At 48.4% G+C, this 18,537-nt stretch overlaps 1 protein-coding gene across 6 annotated transcripts in view; it reads right to left on the bottom strand.

Annotated features, from left to right (window-relative positions):
- Positions 1–18,537, bottom strand: part of LOC135914886 (aromatic-L-amino-acid decarboxylase-like) — a 168,429-nt gene that overhangs the window by 33,688 nt on the left and 116,204 nt on the right. The window contains exon 1 of one of the 6 annotated variants that reach the window (XM_065447813.2): positions 13,608–13,784. The exons of 4 other annotated variants lie outside the window; for them this stretch is intronic. In XM_065447813.2, coding sequence (XP_065303885.1) covers positions 13,608–13,695 — 88 coding nt within the window. In that variant the 5' untranslated portion in view covers positions 13,696–13,784. Of the gene's footprint in view, positions 1–13,214; positions 13,258–13,607; positions 13,785–18,537 lie in introns of those variants that run through there. One more of the 6 variants, XM_070533845.1, reaches the window with a different exon arrangement.

Here is an 18,537-nt window from a genome sequence, read left to right on the forward strand (position 1 = left end):
CTTTCCTCCAGACAGAATTGACAAATAAAGTTGTTTCCTCCTCCTCCTCCTCCTCCTCCTCCTCCTCCTCCTCCTCCCGACAACAATATCAAAGTAAGGCGCGTCGGCGGTGCGGACGCAAGGATATAAGCGACAATACACTGTAACATGTTTTCGTTACATTCGGTGTTGGCAAGCGACCGTGGCGTCAGCACGTCATCGGAGTTACTCTTCGGAACTACAGAAATAACGTGAAAGACCACGACAACACGAAGAATTTGAAGTGATATCTTCTGCCTCGCAGCCCAAGAAACAAGATATTCTCGCTATAAGCTTTCGAGGCGAAGAAAAAAAGAACAAAACAAAGTAATGTCACTGTGTTCTGCCGAGGAACTCGCGAGTGACGAAAGGCCCACGCATTGTCCTCTTCACACTTCGAGCAGTTCATTGGGCATCGTCCACGAATACACGGCTTATCGGAAGGAAAACGGCAGATTTTTTTTTTACCGCTTGCTTGCTTGCTTTGCCTCTCTGTCCATATCGTTAGCCTTTCAAGAGCTTCTCGCAGCGCTGATAGACGAGGCGCACTTGTTAAACGTTTGCCTGCCAAGCGTTGCTGCTCGCACGGTGCTACTGAATTTCTTCTCCAGGTGCCAGAAATCCGGTAACGCGGCGGATACCGTATCTCTTCAGAGAATCGTACTTTATCAGCGCTCGGGCTAGATCCTTGCGAATTACTTGCGGTGTATGGCGGCGATAAAACGTGCGACCTCGAACCGATGCGCCCTTCGTTTTGTGGAGCCTCGCGCTCCGAGGAGTTTTGCAAGGCTAAGCACACTATCCGCGTGCGAGCCGTCGACTGCCCTTTGTTCCTCTCGCAGGAGACGCGCGGTGTTCGAGCAAGTGTACTGCGACGGGCACAAACCGGCGCTGCAGGCAATCGCGGGAACTGCGCAGCTGCCTCGAAGTCGAAATCTATGCAGCACAACGTTGCAACAGTTCGTTCGGTACTTTGCGATCCCCGCGAGACATTGTCAGGATGCCCTAAAGTGCATCATCGTGTCAGTCGTAACGAGATTACGACTCGATAACCGCTTAATTCACGGGCTTTGAATAGTGTGACGGGCGATGCGAGGCAGCAAGTACCCTTGAACAACTGCTATTTCAAACAATTCTTGGCAGCGCGCGGTAAAGTTACATGGTGCTGCGCTATGAAAAGTAACCGAAGATTTCTGTTCAAAGCCAGTAATTTTTCTTGCTCATGGCACCCTCCGGACGTGACGGTGCGGTAGATGAGTGGGAGTGGAAGGTCAGAAATGACCACATATAACGACATCACAAAACACTATAGGTTACAGAGGGGCATATTCCCGCGACCTCACCCAAATTGAAAAAAAAAAGCAGTCCGTAGCATTGTGGCAGTTATAAATTAGGACGTATCCGAACCCTGCACTCTCGCACATCATCTATCCGGATATATATCAAATGGACAAATGAGACAAATGGAAATCCAGAGCCACCATGGAGCATATATTACGGGAATGCCGAGGTTTACATAAAAATAATGAGAACGCGGACTCCAGCAACAGCCTTCGCACGCGCTGGGAAGCCGCGCTGCTCAGCCCCGCCCTCGAGGATCAACTATGGGCTGTCAAGCGGGCCGAGGATGCCCCCAGGACCCAGGAACTCCAGGCCGTCACCTAGGCGGGGCCTTTGGCCCTCCCTACCATACTTCAAGAAAAGAGCGCTGCGAAGACGCGGACTAGAAGAGGAACATGTACGACGGACCAACTCGCAGGGCACGCAATAATGTTATTTCCTCCTCCTCCCCCTTCTCCTCCTCCTGGGCTGAGAAATAACCAAAGAACTTTGGGATGGGATTAATATGTAGAACTACATACCAAGTAGCGGTGAACGAAGTTCTGGCTTACAAGGCTGTCGAAATCATTGTATAAATAAAATTCAAGTGCTCCATTTCATACCGGTGCGCAGCGAACCCCGTGACCTTTATTTAGACGCTTAAGTTTTCTTGTCGCATAAGGAAAATCTTAACAGTTCTATGCAAGCTATTACGAGAATACAAGGAAAAATTTAGGTGAGAACAGGTTTTCCCAAGGCCCGTAATATTCGATTCTTTACTGAGAAAACTCCCGTTTTAAGGAGTTGATAAGAGCATTCAAAGCTTTGAAAGGGCTCTTCACAGGCCACCACAGTTGCAGCCCATTCTGCTAAGATTCACTGCAATTTCATCTTATTACTTGCTCAACATTTCAAATTTATATATCTGCTGTCCTGCCAGAGAAGATTCTCCGTAAATACTTTATTGAACATAATCTTCCATCTGTGACGCGAGGAGTGGGGCGAAACCAGAGGTCATACTTACCAGAGTTTGTCCGCCCATGCTTACGTTACTTGCAAATTCGTTAATCAACAACCAGCTTCAAGACTTTACGAAACGCAGTCTAAGGGTATAAGTCATTAGCAGGACAGCCCAACAGCGGCGGCATTATGGCGCCTTAAGCGTCCGCATACTACCTGCACGTATTCTAATGACTATTCGAAAAGTTTAATCCGGTACACATATTCGCATTATTGTGAGGGAATGACCCTGCAAAGCGGTTACCAACCGTATTTGAACTTGGAACAACATCTGGCGCCGCAAAAGAAGCGTAGCGGGGCGCTAACGAAAGCCCTATTTCGGGGATATGAAAGAAAGTGCCGTACTACCGCGACCTGACACGATGACGCAAGATAACGCGTGCTCCGCTACAGACAAAAGAACGCGCACCGGACGCACTCGTGGGTCGCTTCCGGGCTGGATGGCGCGTACGAAGCACGCTCGAGGCTGCAGTGAGAGGCTCTCGGCTTATCGCCAATAACGCAACAGCACTCATGTATGATAAGGAGGAGGCTCCTTTTTAAAACTGATATTCAGGAAAAAATAAAAATGTATCCCCCCCCCCCCCCCTACGGTTGGCCTTCTGTTTGGCGAAGGCGCCTCGGGCGAGTATCGTCAGTTTCGGTCCACGTGTTTGCCCAGGAACGCTTCACCTTGGCTTGGTCGTACGTGGGCTTCGAGGACTCGCGTTCACGTGACCTTCTTGCCGCGAGTGGCCGCTGTTTCTTCAGTGTCCCCTGTCAACACGCTGGCGGCGCGGAGTAATCTTCCCTCGAGGTTAAAGAAAACCAATTTTTAGCGATTGTCGTCCTCTTTCGAGGATGCGTGAAGGGTTTGTTCCGCTCGGACCAAACTCGACCACAGGGCTCGCTCGATTGCATGTTTACTTGGAAGAGCCAGGAACTGTGTAACGACGCGATTACTGTACTGATACGTATCTCCAAGCAAAGGTCGGAATTTTTTTTTTGTTAGCACTATAGCAGGAAAAAACATAAGAAAAGGCGAGGCAGCCACTGGAGAAGTGTTCAGACGGTCTCTTTTCTCTCGAGACGCCGCGTTACGGCGACCGTTTGCTGAGAAAGTATAACGCATAAACGAGTGTTCTCATAAAATGCATCACAACGACTGTTGACGTGCGGCCAATCTGAGCAAGGCCTAGGTCTCGTTGGCATCAAGCACAAAGAAAAGTTGTTGAAGTCATCGCTGTCGCTGAAAATGTTTAAATAGCGCCGATTCTTAATCAGAACACGATTGCTGCTGCTACGAACACTGCTGCTCTGTAGGGCGTAGGTGGTCCTCAAGCTGCATTTGGCAACTTTTTCCGTTCCGTCCTCTCTCATTTCTGCACTTTGTTTTGAGAGAAATAAATCTATCTATGTATCTAAATTAGCAGTGACAGAAACACGTACAAGTACAGAGGACGAAGCGCGAACGTTGTTTTCGTCATTGTTATTCACGTTCCTATTAATGCTTCAGCGTGCTTTAAGAAGTTGACATGAGCCAAACAGCGCGATTTGTCCCTAGGTTTTCTTATTAATGAAAGCACGTTAGCACATGTCTGTGTGCCTTTACTGCTGTTTAAAGCAGCAAAGAAAAGAGCTTGCACAACGCGAAAGGTACTGTGCGGCGTCAATGACCTCCCGTCATTCCTTATGCAAAGCAAAATCAATAAATGTACAAAGCTGTTGTTAACTGGTGATTTTACGTTACTTGGAGACCCGGATAAGTCGACTATGGGTAATAGAGAGTTAAAAACAGTAAGCACCTGCTTAATAAAACGTTTAGAGTTTTTTAATCACAGATTGTTTAAGAACCTAAGCGTATTCAAAGAAATGCCTGCTCAGTGCATACTCTTTTTTTTTTTTACTATCGCAGTCGATAACGCCACATATTCCTATTGAAGAAGGTATTTTCGATCAGGAGCCTGAATAGTTGCACTTTAAATATGAGCGCTAGCCACAAGGCCAAACCGTCACGAATCGTTTTCAATTATTATAGCCGAGCTAGTGATGCGAGTGCGATCGACTACGTAGAAGGAATCTTGGATGGTTTCTCACTTCATTCCCGCAGAGGCGCTAACTGTCGTTGGTTAAAGCTAAAAGGGGTTTCTGCATTGTGCAAACAACTGTATACCAACAAAACTGAAGGTAACAGGGTGGGAAACACCATCGATCACTCGGATCGTAATTCACCCATAATGAAAAGCGAGAACACGACGAAGAAAAAAAAATCAATTCCGCAGAGATAAGACCTCACGCGCACATTGATGTTATAAGCGAAAGCTGCAAAAGGGAATTACTTTTTAAAAACTTTAGCAAATTTCGCAAGGAGTCAGCTGCAAATCCTAGGGCCCTGCATACCGAAACCAGAAGGCTTGATCAGTAAGATAAAAGTTTCTGGTTTGGTCGTTGTAAAAGCAATGCGCGCTGTTGCAAATACATTAAATCCCTATTTCTAATCTGCCCACACGAGCCTGCCGACCTATAGTACGCGGATGGCCTATGCTGACGCGAACGGACGGGTGAAATCATGAAGCAGAGTCGAAAATTCTGAACCTGCTCTAGACACCAAGAAAGCGCCGGGCACGATAATATATCAACCGTATTTCTGAAATCATATGCTCTCCCGCTTTTCAGATTATATTCTCCGAATCGTTAAATACAGCTACCCTCCTTGCGGACTGGCGACGCGCCAAAGTAAGCCACGTCCGTAAAGAAGACTACACGTCGAAACATACATACCTATATCGCTGACGAGTTATTGTTGCGAATTAATTGCAGCCCGTAGTATGTAAAGCAGTCATGACGTATAGTTAAAAGAAATTAATTTGTTAAATACTATGCAAAGAGGTTTCAGAAAAGTGTTGTCTACTATAACGCGTCAGAGATAACGCACGATTTCGCATAGTAATTATTTCCATGTTTAAAGCTAATGCCCTATTTATCGATTTTTCGAGGGCTTATATGGTCGTGTAGTGCACCGTAAGCTCATCGAGAAAAATTAGGTTGTTCAGATGAACACAATAAAGCAGACTGGATACCAACATACATATCAGTCAAACCGTACCAAAATCATGGCACATGGTATTTACTCTCAAATAGTCAACTTTATAGATTCAAATAATATTTTTTTCATCCGTCACAGCATGGCTTTCGCAAGGGTTTGTACTTGCGAAACGCAACTCGCCATTTTCATGCATGACAGACATACCAATCTTGACAACAACCTCCAAACCGATTCCATTTTTCTGGACTACGCGAAAGCCTTCGATAAGGTACCACACAAACGTCTAATGTTAAAAGCTCTCTCAGTTAAAATTACACCCTAATGTACTAAACTGGATAAGATCATTCTTAACTAGATGCTTCCAACCTGTCGCTACAGGTTATCAAACATGTAATTCCCTTCCGATAACATCGGACGTCCAACAAGGTACTGTTATTGGTCCCCTTCTTTTCCTAATTTATATTAACTACCTACCGCTGCACGTTTTTTGTTCTACTCGTATGTTCGCCGATGATTGTGTAATTAACACTATCACTAATGTGTCTGACCAATTGTCCCTTCAAACTGATCTTAATCTCGCACAGGGAGGGAGTGAACACTGGTTAACGACGCACAACCTTATTGAATGCAAAGCTGCGTCGTTTACTCGTCGACATGGTCCTCTTTCCTTTTCTTATACCATCGCAAATGTCACTGTGGAACTAGTCAACTCCTTTGGATGTCTGGGTGTCACCTTCTGTATAGTAACTTGTCTTGGCGTCCACACGTTAATAGTATAATTTTCATCAGCTAACCAAATTCGTGGGTTCCCAAAACGACATTTGCGGCGGCATGCATCGCACACACATCGCTCGGAAGAACTGATAGGTAGTAGGCATCTTCCATCTGGGATCCACACTAAGCATACCTAATGAGAGCACTTGAGTCAGTTCAGAGTCGTGCCGCGAGATTCGTCTACTCTTCATTTTTCGTATCAGTGTAACATCACTAAAAGCACAGTCAGACCTCCCCCTTCTTTCCCATCGTCGCCGCGCTACTAGTCTGGCACTGCTCCACGAGTTCTATCACTCGTCACCTTATCGCGCGCACACCCCCGTCACGCATGTAGAGGGTGCCCCAGCTAACTTTAGCCAGAGTTTAAAAATAGGCGAATGCCACGTAGCTGGACAGAACCAAGATAATGGTTGTTTGCCCTCCTTTGGAGATACTCAGATTAGCTTTTTCGTTCTATATAACTATATAATTAATTCTAATTCATTAATCAACTTTCTCAAATATTACAATTAGATGAAAAGTGTCAATGAGAAAATTGTAGAGCAACACGGAAAACTCCCGATACAGGTTTCTGTTGCTCAATACGTGCTACATAAAATTGTTTTAACGCGATAGCGTTAAGGAGCTCGTGTCGCAGAAAAGCCGGTGTCGTCGGCGTCGGGTGTCGGCGTCGGCGGCGTTGGCCGTGAGCGATAAATCACGGCAGGCGTTTCATAAATAAAAAGCAACTTCCAAGATTGGCTCGGTGGGAATCGAACCAGGGTCTCCAGAGTGTGAGACGGAGACGCTACCACTCAGCCACAAGTTCGATGCTTAAAAGCGGTACAAAAGCGCTTCTAGTGAATGCGGTGTTCCCTCAGAAACGTGCCGTAGAAAGTTATACTGCGATGTATATCGGTAATTATGAGCATGTAACTTGCAGAAGTCGCAGTTGCACGAGTAGCGAAGTACGTTTCCGCTACATTTCTTCTGCGCTTACCGCACACGCAGAGCCATCTTGCGGCAAACACAGCAGACCCCCTCCTTTCAATGTACGGCGCTGCCCCGACAGGATGCGCGTCGCGCGTGCATTGGGACCGGTGCCAGGCGCGTCGCGGTCCCGACTCCCTCTCCCCTGACGACGCTTCGCCGTGCTCCCGGTTGCAGAATCAAGCGCCGTTCCTTTCTTTAGATTACTATTTATCTATCTCTCTGTCCGTGCCGATCACGACGTTTGGCTGGCGTAGATCGTTTCCCCTCCGAAACACCGAGTTCTTTGGTTCGTTCCGCTTGCTCAGGCGCACGTTTCGTTGCCGCGCCGAACGCTGCGTTGCTCGACGCTCACCGCGTGATAGGTGGGCGCTAAGTCCGATGCGGGACGCCTCGTAAGTGATCGCTGTGCCGTAGCGCATTGTCTTATACCCCTTGGCGGGTCGACGGGAACGCTGTCGCGTTCCACTCTTGAAGGCGAAGCTTAAGCGTCCTCCAATTTTTTCCGAGTGTGATAGAAGCCTGCAAATGCACGCAATATTTCCGCACGACTGGCCGCTCGAGGCACTTTGCGTGTATTCGCGGGCTTCTTTCCGGGAACACTGCCACGATCAGCTCCCAAAGACAATATTGTGACGCTTTATGTAATCATCTCTTAATAAACACCTGTTTTATTACTATATATACATCTATAACCTGTTTGCTATTTATGTTCATATTACGACTTCAGTATACTTGTAGACGTCGCCAGAAAGCAGGGACTGGCTGCCGTCTGAGGAAGAGTGGGGATTGGGGTTTAGTCTCCCAACTTCCGCCACCCCTGGACCCCATCAAGGACACAATAAAGTTTTATCTCTCTGTATGAGCCTGTGCAGAATGTTCATTGTGTAAATAAATAAATAAATAAATACAATTCAGCGCAAGACATGAGTTAGCCACACATCGTTCCACTTCGTTTCATCGTAGCCACTTGCAATACAGAGTACCGCAGTGGTCATCGGCTAGATCTTGCGTGTTGGCTCAAATCGGGTGAGTACTGCTGTGACATTACGAATACAAAAGTCGCAGTTTCGCCCGAATGGTGAAGCATCGATTGCGATAGCAAATTAGTGGACAGCGAAATAAGGACAGTAGGTTTGCCGGCCGTATACGAGAGAGAGAGAAAAAGCAAGGACCGGAAAGGCAGGGAAGTCAACCAGAAGAGCATCCGGTTTGCTACCCTACACTGGGGGTGGGGGAAAGGAAGAGAAAGAGGAAAAGGGGAGGAAGTGAGCACTTAGTGCGTGCAGGCGGGACACTATGCACAGGGACCCTATAAACGGTCTCTTAAGCCGGTGCACTTCAAGTATTGCACTAATGCACGATTCTCTTTTCGTGCCAGTGACGGGTGTGGCCACGGTCCGAGTATCTGACTCGGTGAACGGTCTTAAGTGCAGTCGGTGTAAAGCTTCCCGCAGAGTATAACTTGCAAACATAGGCATACTAACTAAATTACCAAGCATGGTGTCACGCGCGCGAGCGAATACGAACACATCTTACTCGATGACCGCGGAAACTCGCTGTCAAAACGCTGGAGCGAGGAAGCGCGGCAGCAGCAGCGAGCGAACTGACCTTCGTGCTGCGGCTCGCATCAACGCTAACGAAGCCTCGAAAACAAGAGTGCGCGGTGGGTTCTGTCCCGGTTGCAAATGGCTTTCAACATACAGCGGCCCGGGCGCGCGCGCGTGCAGCCGCCCGCGCCGCCCGGAGTAGAACGCGCCCCTCCCCCCTTCCTACGCTCCCCTCGGAGACTTGCGCGAGACGGAAGACGGCGCGCTTCGTCCCTGCTTTCCTCGTTTGCGTGCGCTACATTGAGCTGCGATAGTTGACTCACCCTCGCACGCGTTCACTCGCACATGCATATGGCGCGTGGCCCTTGGACGTTATACGGAACCTCACAACGACGGCAGAAGTTCGCATGGAGTGTCAATACAATTGTTATCCGAATAATACGCATCATGGCGCACTAAAAACAGATCCTACTCGACACTGGTACACGCCTTGGATGCGCGCACATACTCTTGCTCATTTTCGTATAACCTAGTGCTTTGTGAAAGTTCTCGTAATAGACAGTAAAAGACCGTAAAAATAGACAGAGAGGTAAGTTAGAGTCAATGACACGAGGGAGAGACGGAGAAAAGGCAGGCAGGTTAACCAAAGTAGTATCTGCTTGGCTACGATACACTAAGGTAGCCGGGAATGTTAGCAGGAAGAATAAAAAAAAAGAATTCCGTGCGAACGCATTTGAATGTTCACTGAGATTCACAGGCAGTCTTACTCTCCATCCGGCGTCAAAAGCGTGCAATATAACTGAAGTGCTTCAAACGGGATCCCAGGATCTTTTTTATTCCGAGAGCAGTCTGCCATCGAAGCGGCTGAGACCGTCTCGCAGAGCACATTGCTGACCGTTGAAGGATGGGCAATGACAAAAAAGGGGCCCTATTTTGTCGTCGCACCCGCAAGAACTGCACGCGGGCTGTCGGTTATTCCAATGAGGAATGAATAAGCATTCGTAAATGTGACGCCCAAGCGAGTTGATCAAATTATTGATTTAATGACGACGTTGCAGGTCAGCTTGCGTGTTACTTGTTGGTGTTACTTTGGTGTCTTCTATGGTGTCTGCTGGCTCTCACGCGATAACTTTGGAGAAACAGCGAAAATGTACTTCGAACTGCACGAAGAAGAATAGGCACAGTTCGACAGACTTTTCGATATGAGTGTCGTGAAGAAATGCGTGTTGTTTAGACTATGTAACAGAGACTATGTAACGGGGCAGGTGTGTGTGAATATTGGTTCTCGCGAATCAGTGCGGATGTAAGTGAAGGTTTTCAAAGTAGGAACATTGATAAAGAATATACGAATTTCTGCGAAAACGTTTGAAGTTGCCGCTCAGCATCCATTGTGAACATTTATGAGCTCATATTGGAATAGGTTACTGGTTTGGGTGAGTTGGCAGTATTCCATGGCTGTAGGATTTATAGCAGAAACCAGAGAAAGAAGACTTGACAAAAAGCGCGAACTTTCAACTAAATTTTATTGGTGAAAAGGGTGTAGTTATGTACGCAGACGATGCATGACGTGCATCTGGTGGATGAAAACAACAGCAAGAAATCTTTAAAGAAACAAATAGAATATAAAAATACAAGGACCTAGCGACGGACCTATCTATGCGTAACGTGTGCCTAGAGATTCTATATTGTTTTATCTTACCGTGGATTGTGCCGTAATTATTTCAGCTCTTCTTGCGAGAGCCTTATCGAAGCCGCACTGACACATTTAAACACCAGACGATTAATTTGTACCACCTAAATGATTTCTCTCTTAAATAAATTAATGTTCAATTCAATGATTTCACCGGTTCCATATTCCACTTATTTGTTTAAAGATTCTTTTTATTTCTTTACACCACCCAGATGCACGTCATACATCGTCTGTGTATGTAACTTCGCCCTTTTTTCGCGAATGCAATTCAGGCGGAAGATTTCGCTTGTGTTTGTCAAGTATCTTGTTTTCGTTCTGTAGTTTGTGCGCAAGAGCCTACCGTCGTGGCATGTCGTAATCGGGTGCGAGTATATAATGTAGGATTTGTCCACAAGGCTTTACTGCAAGCCTGTCTGGCAACATGTCCCTCACAAGGACTTGCTCGAGCTTAAGTAGTCTGACAATCGGGGCGCAGTAAATCACACACACACACAAAAAAAAAACGTGGATACGTACAAGGCAGCTCCTTTCACTGGGTTGTTCGGCCCTCGTCTAAGGACGTCGGATATCGCTGTTGACTTGTTCCGATAAAGAGGTCACAGAACACGCGTTTGAATGAGACATGAACGCACACCAGCTTTCTCTTCGGTCGCTATGGTGTATACACAACGCGTATGTATGTCGACTGTATTTGTTTTAAGGGACCGTAAGATTGTGACACAAGATGGTTGATCACAAGGCCGTTAGTGACGCAACAAAATATTGGCATCTAGATCGTGAATATACGACCCACTTGAGCATAATGAGAAACAGACTCAAACAGAAGGACTATGGGCTTTTTATGAAATTTGATCCCAAGAAGTCCTTGTTACCATTCGTGGTGCTTATTCACTGCGCTTATTTCTTTAGTAACAAGAACTGTGATTACATTTTCGCGGGCATTAGTTGTCAATAACGGCGATAAAACTGTCGTCGTTATAGTTGCCAACAAATACAACATCGTCATAACCACAAACGTCAGTGTCGTCGGCCCAAGAGATGAATAACATGTTAAACTTGAAACATTTGAGTTAGTTGAGTGGGCTGGCATCTGCCATGCAAAAGACCCATTTGGCGCGGGCTACACAGTGGAAGTTTTGGTATTTTTTTGTTGAGGGCTTCTATGGAGCTCCGATTTTGGGCGAGAGTAGGATGGATCCAATGAAATCGGTATGCCACTTTTACTTGCCGGGATCCCGCGTGCCTGCACTGACAAGAGAGACCTCCTCATCGAAAGTCTAGTACAGGCGCGAATGCAATGGTGTCTACACTTAGGAACTGACGTTATAACGCCCACTTTAGTCACGCGCCATACTTACGTCCGAGGGTGGGCCCAGGCAGCACATGTAAGGTTAGGTGCAGTGAGGAATGTTTGACGAGCTCACTTAGAGCAAGAAGTAAAATAAGCTTTAAGTGAAATACGCGCCTTAGATTCTGCAGATGAAAGTGCGCAGAATGGGTGCATGTACCGTAGAAAAAGTTGCTGCTAGCGAGAATTTCTCACTTTGCCGTCAGGCTTGACCTGATAGTCCCCAAGTGGGCCCGAGCCAGGTAACGCTGAGTTTACTCGCGTATATCTTGGACCGAATAAAGTTGTCTCACTCACTCACTCACTCACTCACTCACTCACTCACTCACTCACTCACTCACTCACTCACTCACTCACTCACTCACTCACTCACTCACTCACTCACTCACTCACTCACTCACTCACTCACTCACTCACTCACTCACTCACTCACTCACTCACTCACTCACTCACTCACTCACTCACTCACTCACTCACTCACTCACTCACTCACTCACTCACTCACTCACTCACTCACTCACTCACTCACTCACTCACTCACTCACTCACTCACTCACTCACTCACTCACTCACTCACTCACTCACTCACTCACTCACTCACTCACTCACTCACTCACTCACTCACTCACTCACTCACTCACTCACTCACTCACTCACTCACTCACTCACTCACTCACTCACTCACTCACTCACTCACTCACTCACTCACTCACTCACTTTGCCTAGCGGTCTTGTTGCACATGTGTTCTGTCACTGTGAAGAATGCCTCTGACGATAAACCAGACAGTCTATTGCCATTCTTCTCTCCCTTTCTCGCTAAGCTTCATATCGTCTCCACCAAAGGACACCCTGGCGATTACTTTTTACAGTTCATGGCGTGAAAACAAGTTCTAAAGCAACACACATTGACTCTCCTTTTTGCAGGGCCGCTAAAAGGTCGGAATAATATGCTGTGCCCACTTTGCCTTGCAAGAAGAATCCAGTGATATGGCCCAATGCGATCCTTACAAAAGATTCATGCACATGCAGCACACGATGACTAGTTTCTCTACGGGGCACCAGAGAATACTGTTAAGTCGCTCGTGTCGCCAATGAGCATCGTTGCACAAAGCAGTACCAATGCTATGAGAGAGAATGGTGGAATGCAGCGGAAAGTAGCACACGTCTACTGCGAACTGGTTCCTCAGCCATAAAGCAGCGCCCTTGAAGAAACTGTCGCTCTGGTCCCGGGATCGAAGTCTGGCGCTAGCGCCTTCTCGCGTCTTTCGCCTCACCGTATGAGCCGACCAAAATTTCAGCATGTGGCTACTGCGCAAGGTCCAGTTAATCGCGAACTTGAAGCGCTAAAACACTGATTGAACAAGTGAGTCATTGGGAAACCCGCAACTTGGAGGAATATTCATGAAACCGCATGTTGGGTTCCACACGAAAATGCCAGACATATCTGCTAGTGTTCCCTTTGAATGAGCAGTGCACAGTGGCGTTCAAAAGGGGACCCACCTTGAGCGTTACTTCTGCAAACACCCATGCGTCGTAAGACAGGGGTTGCCAGGGCGTGAGTAGGGGTGCATGGTGTTGGAGCAATTCACTGGAAGCAGCGAAATCCTTGCGGTGTCTCGAGATTGTTGGGGGCCTTTTTGGAGCTACGGAATAAGCCGATTTTGATACGAGTGTGACAAACGTAGGAACGATTTATGTTGCTCCTCAAACTGGAGTGACCGGATCTTAAGTTTATGGGTGTCAGAGCAGGCTGTTCTGACGCAGCCGTTACTGCAAGGATTGTGAAGGCGGGACATGGCACGTGTAACGGTCTCTGCGGCTGAAAAGACGACTGCTGCCGCCTCTCCCCGACTCAAGCAGCCTGCCGCGAACTCGCGGCGGACTTCGGCTCACCGAGAACGTCCGGCGGTGCCTCCTCATTTCGGGCGTCGATCTTGATCAGGCAGTGCAGCCGGTTGAAGAGGAGCTCCAGGGGCTTCATGGCGCTAGCACGTGCGCTGGCGTCGCCCGGAGACAGCTGAGACCGCGCGCAGGCGGACGCGAGGTTTTTGCCCCTCAGATAATCGCAGGTGCTCCTCCTTCCCAGGAGCCGATACGCGCGCGAAGGCAGCCGACAGAGGAAGCAACCTCTCCTCCCACGCCGACAAAGAATACACCGCGCATCGCGGCTCCGAGTGGACAGCCACGTGCGATAAGGGGGACTCCTCTCCGAGACTCGACGACATCCGATCTAAACAGGTAATGAGGAGGCAAAAATAAACAAGTAATCGTCCCTCAGCTCGAGGGGCACTCTCCCTCTCTCTTCCCATCGTTCGCGCCGCGTCGGTCGCTTCGTAATCGCCATCGACAGATACAGACTACACTGCGCTTCGTCCGCGTTACGCAAGGTGTGGTTCGTAAGCTTCGGCGGTTGGCTTCACTTCTTAAGTTGCCCGCGTAACGCGCAAAAATAATAAAAAAAAAAGAAACGAGGACCCAGATTCGCTGCGTCGTCCTTGGTCAGGACGAATTTACACCTCTGTAGGCCGCCAGTGGATGCAGGCTGCCCGCCAGAAAAGCTGGTGGCGCGATGGACCCGCTCACAGACAACGACCTTGCTTCCGCGGACCCGTAAACTGTAACGTCTGCACTTATGCGATGTGTTGCCGCATTGAATACACGCCACACTATCGCACATTCCATAGACTGTATCCTTCCGCTAATTCGCCATTGCCCAAGCGCCCTCACTATCACGTAATACATCAAAGACTGTACATAACTTTATTATGAGCGCTGATGAATATAAAGGCGATGATCAACTTAACCGCGACACGTACCTGCAGTGGCGGATGGGATGAGAATTGTGGGGTTGTAGAAAACACAGTGATAATAACGAGCACAGGAATGAAACGAAGACAACGAAAAACAAAAGAATAGTCGAATGACTGGGCAATTACATTTCAAAGAGATAGTAAGCAGGTTCATTTAACAATTCCTTCCGAAAATAATTCAGAAAAGTATAAGAGGGACAGTGAAGAAAGCAGAAAAAGAAATTCGCCGTTGACTACGATACTCGCTCATGCGAAATTTGAACGCCGCTCTATGCGTGTTTTGATTGCGCGAGTCAATATTTTGTATTACGATTACATAGGTTCACGGTTTGTATTAGGAAAAGAACGCTGTGAGTAGCTTATAGCTGCCGCGGACAATCTGTTTTGTGCCGCACATTGCAGACGGAGCGAAGTCTGGCGTCACCGCCGCGCTAATTGGGAGATCGCGAGAGGCAGCGCGTGGGTGACGCGTGGGTGCGATTCACAGCAGCCGCCGCAGACCACGCATTCAGCGTTTTGTTTACATACAGACGATGCGCACTACTTTGGCGCCACATCGTAGCCATCGTCGTCGCACAGCCCGTCTTGCGCGGCACTCCGCTTTTCTTCTCACGCTTTCGTTCCACCGACGACGAGAGCGGCCTTTCGTCGCAGGGAAGTCGTGCCACCAGTGTCGGCGGCGACAACACCCAAGGGAGCGGCACATCGAGCCTTACTTGCCCCTCGCAGGAGCAGTGATCCCCGTCACACACGCTGGTGCCACGGGCTGACCTCAGCGGCTGACGCCACCGACGAGCGCAGCCCTCCCCACCTCACGCCACCCTGGCTCCCTCTGGGAAGCGCAGATGAGATCTCCCACGCGGCTGCTGGTGCCGCGGCCTCCGGCAACTCAGCGCATGCGCAGGCCGTTTCCTATCTGCTCCTCCTCCTCTTTCCGCGACATGCTTTCACTGCAGCTTACTCCCCCCCTTTCCTCCTCGCGTTATCCTCGCTCTCGCGGCCGCGAGAGGTTACTGTTTAGAGCGCAGCTCTTAGGCGCCCGTTCCTGCTGCGCCAAGCATCGGCAGCGTCGGCGGCGTAACCGAGCAAACGAGCACAGCGAAAGATGAAAGAGTGAACGCGGAGCGGGATATGAAAGACGCGACCCGCGAACGGCGGAGACGAATGAGAGCAGCCCCTCCAGTGACGTGCGCGTGGAAAACTAGTGCCATGCGGACCCGACCAACCGCACGACGCGTACTCGTAACTGGTCTCAGCCTGACCGCTCGTTTCGTACTATCGTCTACTCGCGTCAGCTCTCGCTCGTGTTTGTTTGGTTTGCTTGGTTTGGTCTCGTTCACGCTTGTTTCGATTGTCATGGTTTGCGATCGTTTGTAACCTGACTGCATGCTCGACACGAATTGTTTAGTACTTTCTGGAAGCCCACCCGCCGTGGTTGCTCAGTGGCTGTGGTGTTAAGCTGCTGAGCACGAGGTCGCGGGATCGAATCCCGGCCACGGCGGCCGCATTTAGAAGGGGATGAAATGCGAAAACACCCGTGCACTTAGATTTAGGTGCACGTTAAAGAACCCCAGGTGATCAAAATTTCTGGAGTCCTCCACTACGGCGTGCCTCATAATCAGAAAGTGGTTTTGGCCTGTAAAACCCTATAATTTAATTTTTTTCTGGAAGCCATGCGGCACAGGTGTTAACACTGGAATCTTCGACGAGGCATGTATAAAAGCCGACGCGCTTGACCGACAGATCTGATTTTCGACGATAGCCGATCGGCTCTGCTACATGTCTCTCTCAAAATACTTGCCTCAATATACCGCGAAATGAAAACACTTATACAGCTGCGCTCCGATTTCGTACTAGGGGAGTATCGTAATCGTCAGTGAATTTTTTCACCCCCGCTGCGCTCCGCGTTCACTCTTTCATCCTTCGCTCTGTTCGTTCGCTCGGTTACGCCGCCGACGCAGAGGAACGCCGACGCTCAAAGCAGGAACGGGTGCTTAGGAGCTGCAATCTAAAAATGTGGCAAACGCTATGCAAAAAAATAAATTAGATTATGGGGTTTTGCGTGCCAAAACCACTTTCTGCTTATGAGGCACGCCGTAGTGGACGACTCCGGAATTTTTGACCACCTGGGGTTCTTCAACGTGCACCTAAACCTAAGTACACGGGTGTTTTCGCATTTCGCCCCCATCGAAATGCGGCCACCGTGGCCGGGATTCGATCCCGCGACCTCGTGCTCAGCAGCCTAACACCATAGCCACTGAGCAACCACGGCGGGTAAACGCTTTGTAGCTTGAAGAAACTCACAAACTACGTCATATCCATCCCTGTTGCTAAAACCTAGGGCCGAGGCTCAAAGGAAGAGCAACGCTAAAATTCTTAAGTTCGAACAAAACGTACGAAGCGGGCCTTCAAGAACACTTCTTTTTGTAATAAGACAGCGACAGTATAAATAAATATGTTCGGAATGAACAGACTCGGTTTTACTGCATAAAGAGCCCAGGGGAGAGATGACCAGGTGTGTAAGTACAGATTCAATGTGAGGGACACTATTAAATGTAGAGTATAAATTTGGATACACTCTTAACACAGTTGCTCCCTTTGGGGTGTATATTTGTCACAACTATAATCGTCATCTATCTTGCCCGCATTTCCTTTCGTTAGCGCTGCGCGCCCGGCACCTCCAGGTCACGAATGGCATGCGCGTTATCAGCATGACACAGCATTTTCGACAGGAAAGTAGCGAGCGCAGTTTTCAAGAAAGGAAACGCAAGTAAGGCAGATTACGATTATTGTTGTGGGACGAGGTACACCCCAAATGGTGTAAATATTTTTAAGAGTGTAGAGAGGTGACACTCGTCAACATTTTTTTTCTTTTTTTTGATGGCGCTGCAGACCAAGGCTGGAGATCCTGTGGTGGCGCTATGGTCACCCGCGTGGTCACCCGCGTCACTGACAAGGATAAGGACTATGATGAATGTTGTGCTAGAGCGAGCTGGAAACGAGATAACGCTGTAAAAAGGAAACATCATCAATAACAACCTGGACAGCGGCACGACGGCCAACTCCATCTGGCGTACTGGCATGCTTACTCAACACAATGGATGCAAGATGGTTGGCCGGCTATCCACCAGCCGCAGACACAGTAAAAAACAAAACAAAAATACCGAGGACCTTTCTGCAGGAGCTTTCGAAGAGGTGGTAAGAAAGAAAGAAGAGAAAAGCTGTCAGTCACAAACCACACGGTGCTTCGATGCGTGTATCTAAGTGCAACGGCGATTACGCATGGACTGGTAACGACACAGCCATACTATAGTAAAGCGTGTAAAACTTAGGTGCTTATATCAACATTCGCAATTTCACCCTGTTCATCTACTATGGTTGACCCACACCGGGGCTCTCGATCTCTCCTTATTCGGATACGCTTCCGATAGATGCTGTCTATACAAACCAGCGTGCCAGATTTTGACCACTGCAAGGACCCGAAGCCTCTTGATATCTGGAGCAAGCTACACTTGACAGAACGGAGCCCTCAGCAACCAGAAACACCGGTAGGAGCTCGTGCGGCGTTTGCTGAGATGTCTGTACCTAGTTCGATCACTGTTACAAAACGTAGCGTTAATTATCACAGTGATTTTATAACTTCAACGTTACCAGGCGACTTTGGTATTAGTCATTTTGTAGAAGAGATGGAGAGAAAAATAAAAGCCAGGGAGGTAAGCCAGATGTGAGCTACTATTTGATACTCTGGACGGAGGTGGCACAGAATGGGCGTAAACAAAACGCGAGGTAAAAAAAGAAAGAAAAATAGGAACGATTTTGTGCGGTGAGTCACCTTCGTTGTTATGTTTCGTTTGTTTTCAAGCGAAGCTTGTATTGGCTCAGAAGTTTCGGTGGCGTTGTGGTCACGCAAAAACCCAGTTGCTCCCCGAGCAGATCAGCTGTGGGAAAGGGCGGTTTGATGAGTTGACAGCTGAGCCGGCACCGGAGCGTCAGTCAGTAACAAGGATTCCAGC

This window comes from Dermacentor albipictus, chromosome 2 (genome assembly GCF_038994185.2).
Source record: "Dermacentor albipictus isolate Rhodes 1998 colony chromosome 2, USDA_Dalb.pri_finalv2, whole genome shotgun sequence".
Lineage (NCBI taxonomy): Eukaryota > Metazoa > Arthropoda > Arachnida > Ixodida > Ixodidae > Dermacentor > Dermacentor albipictus.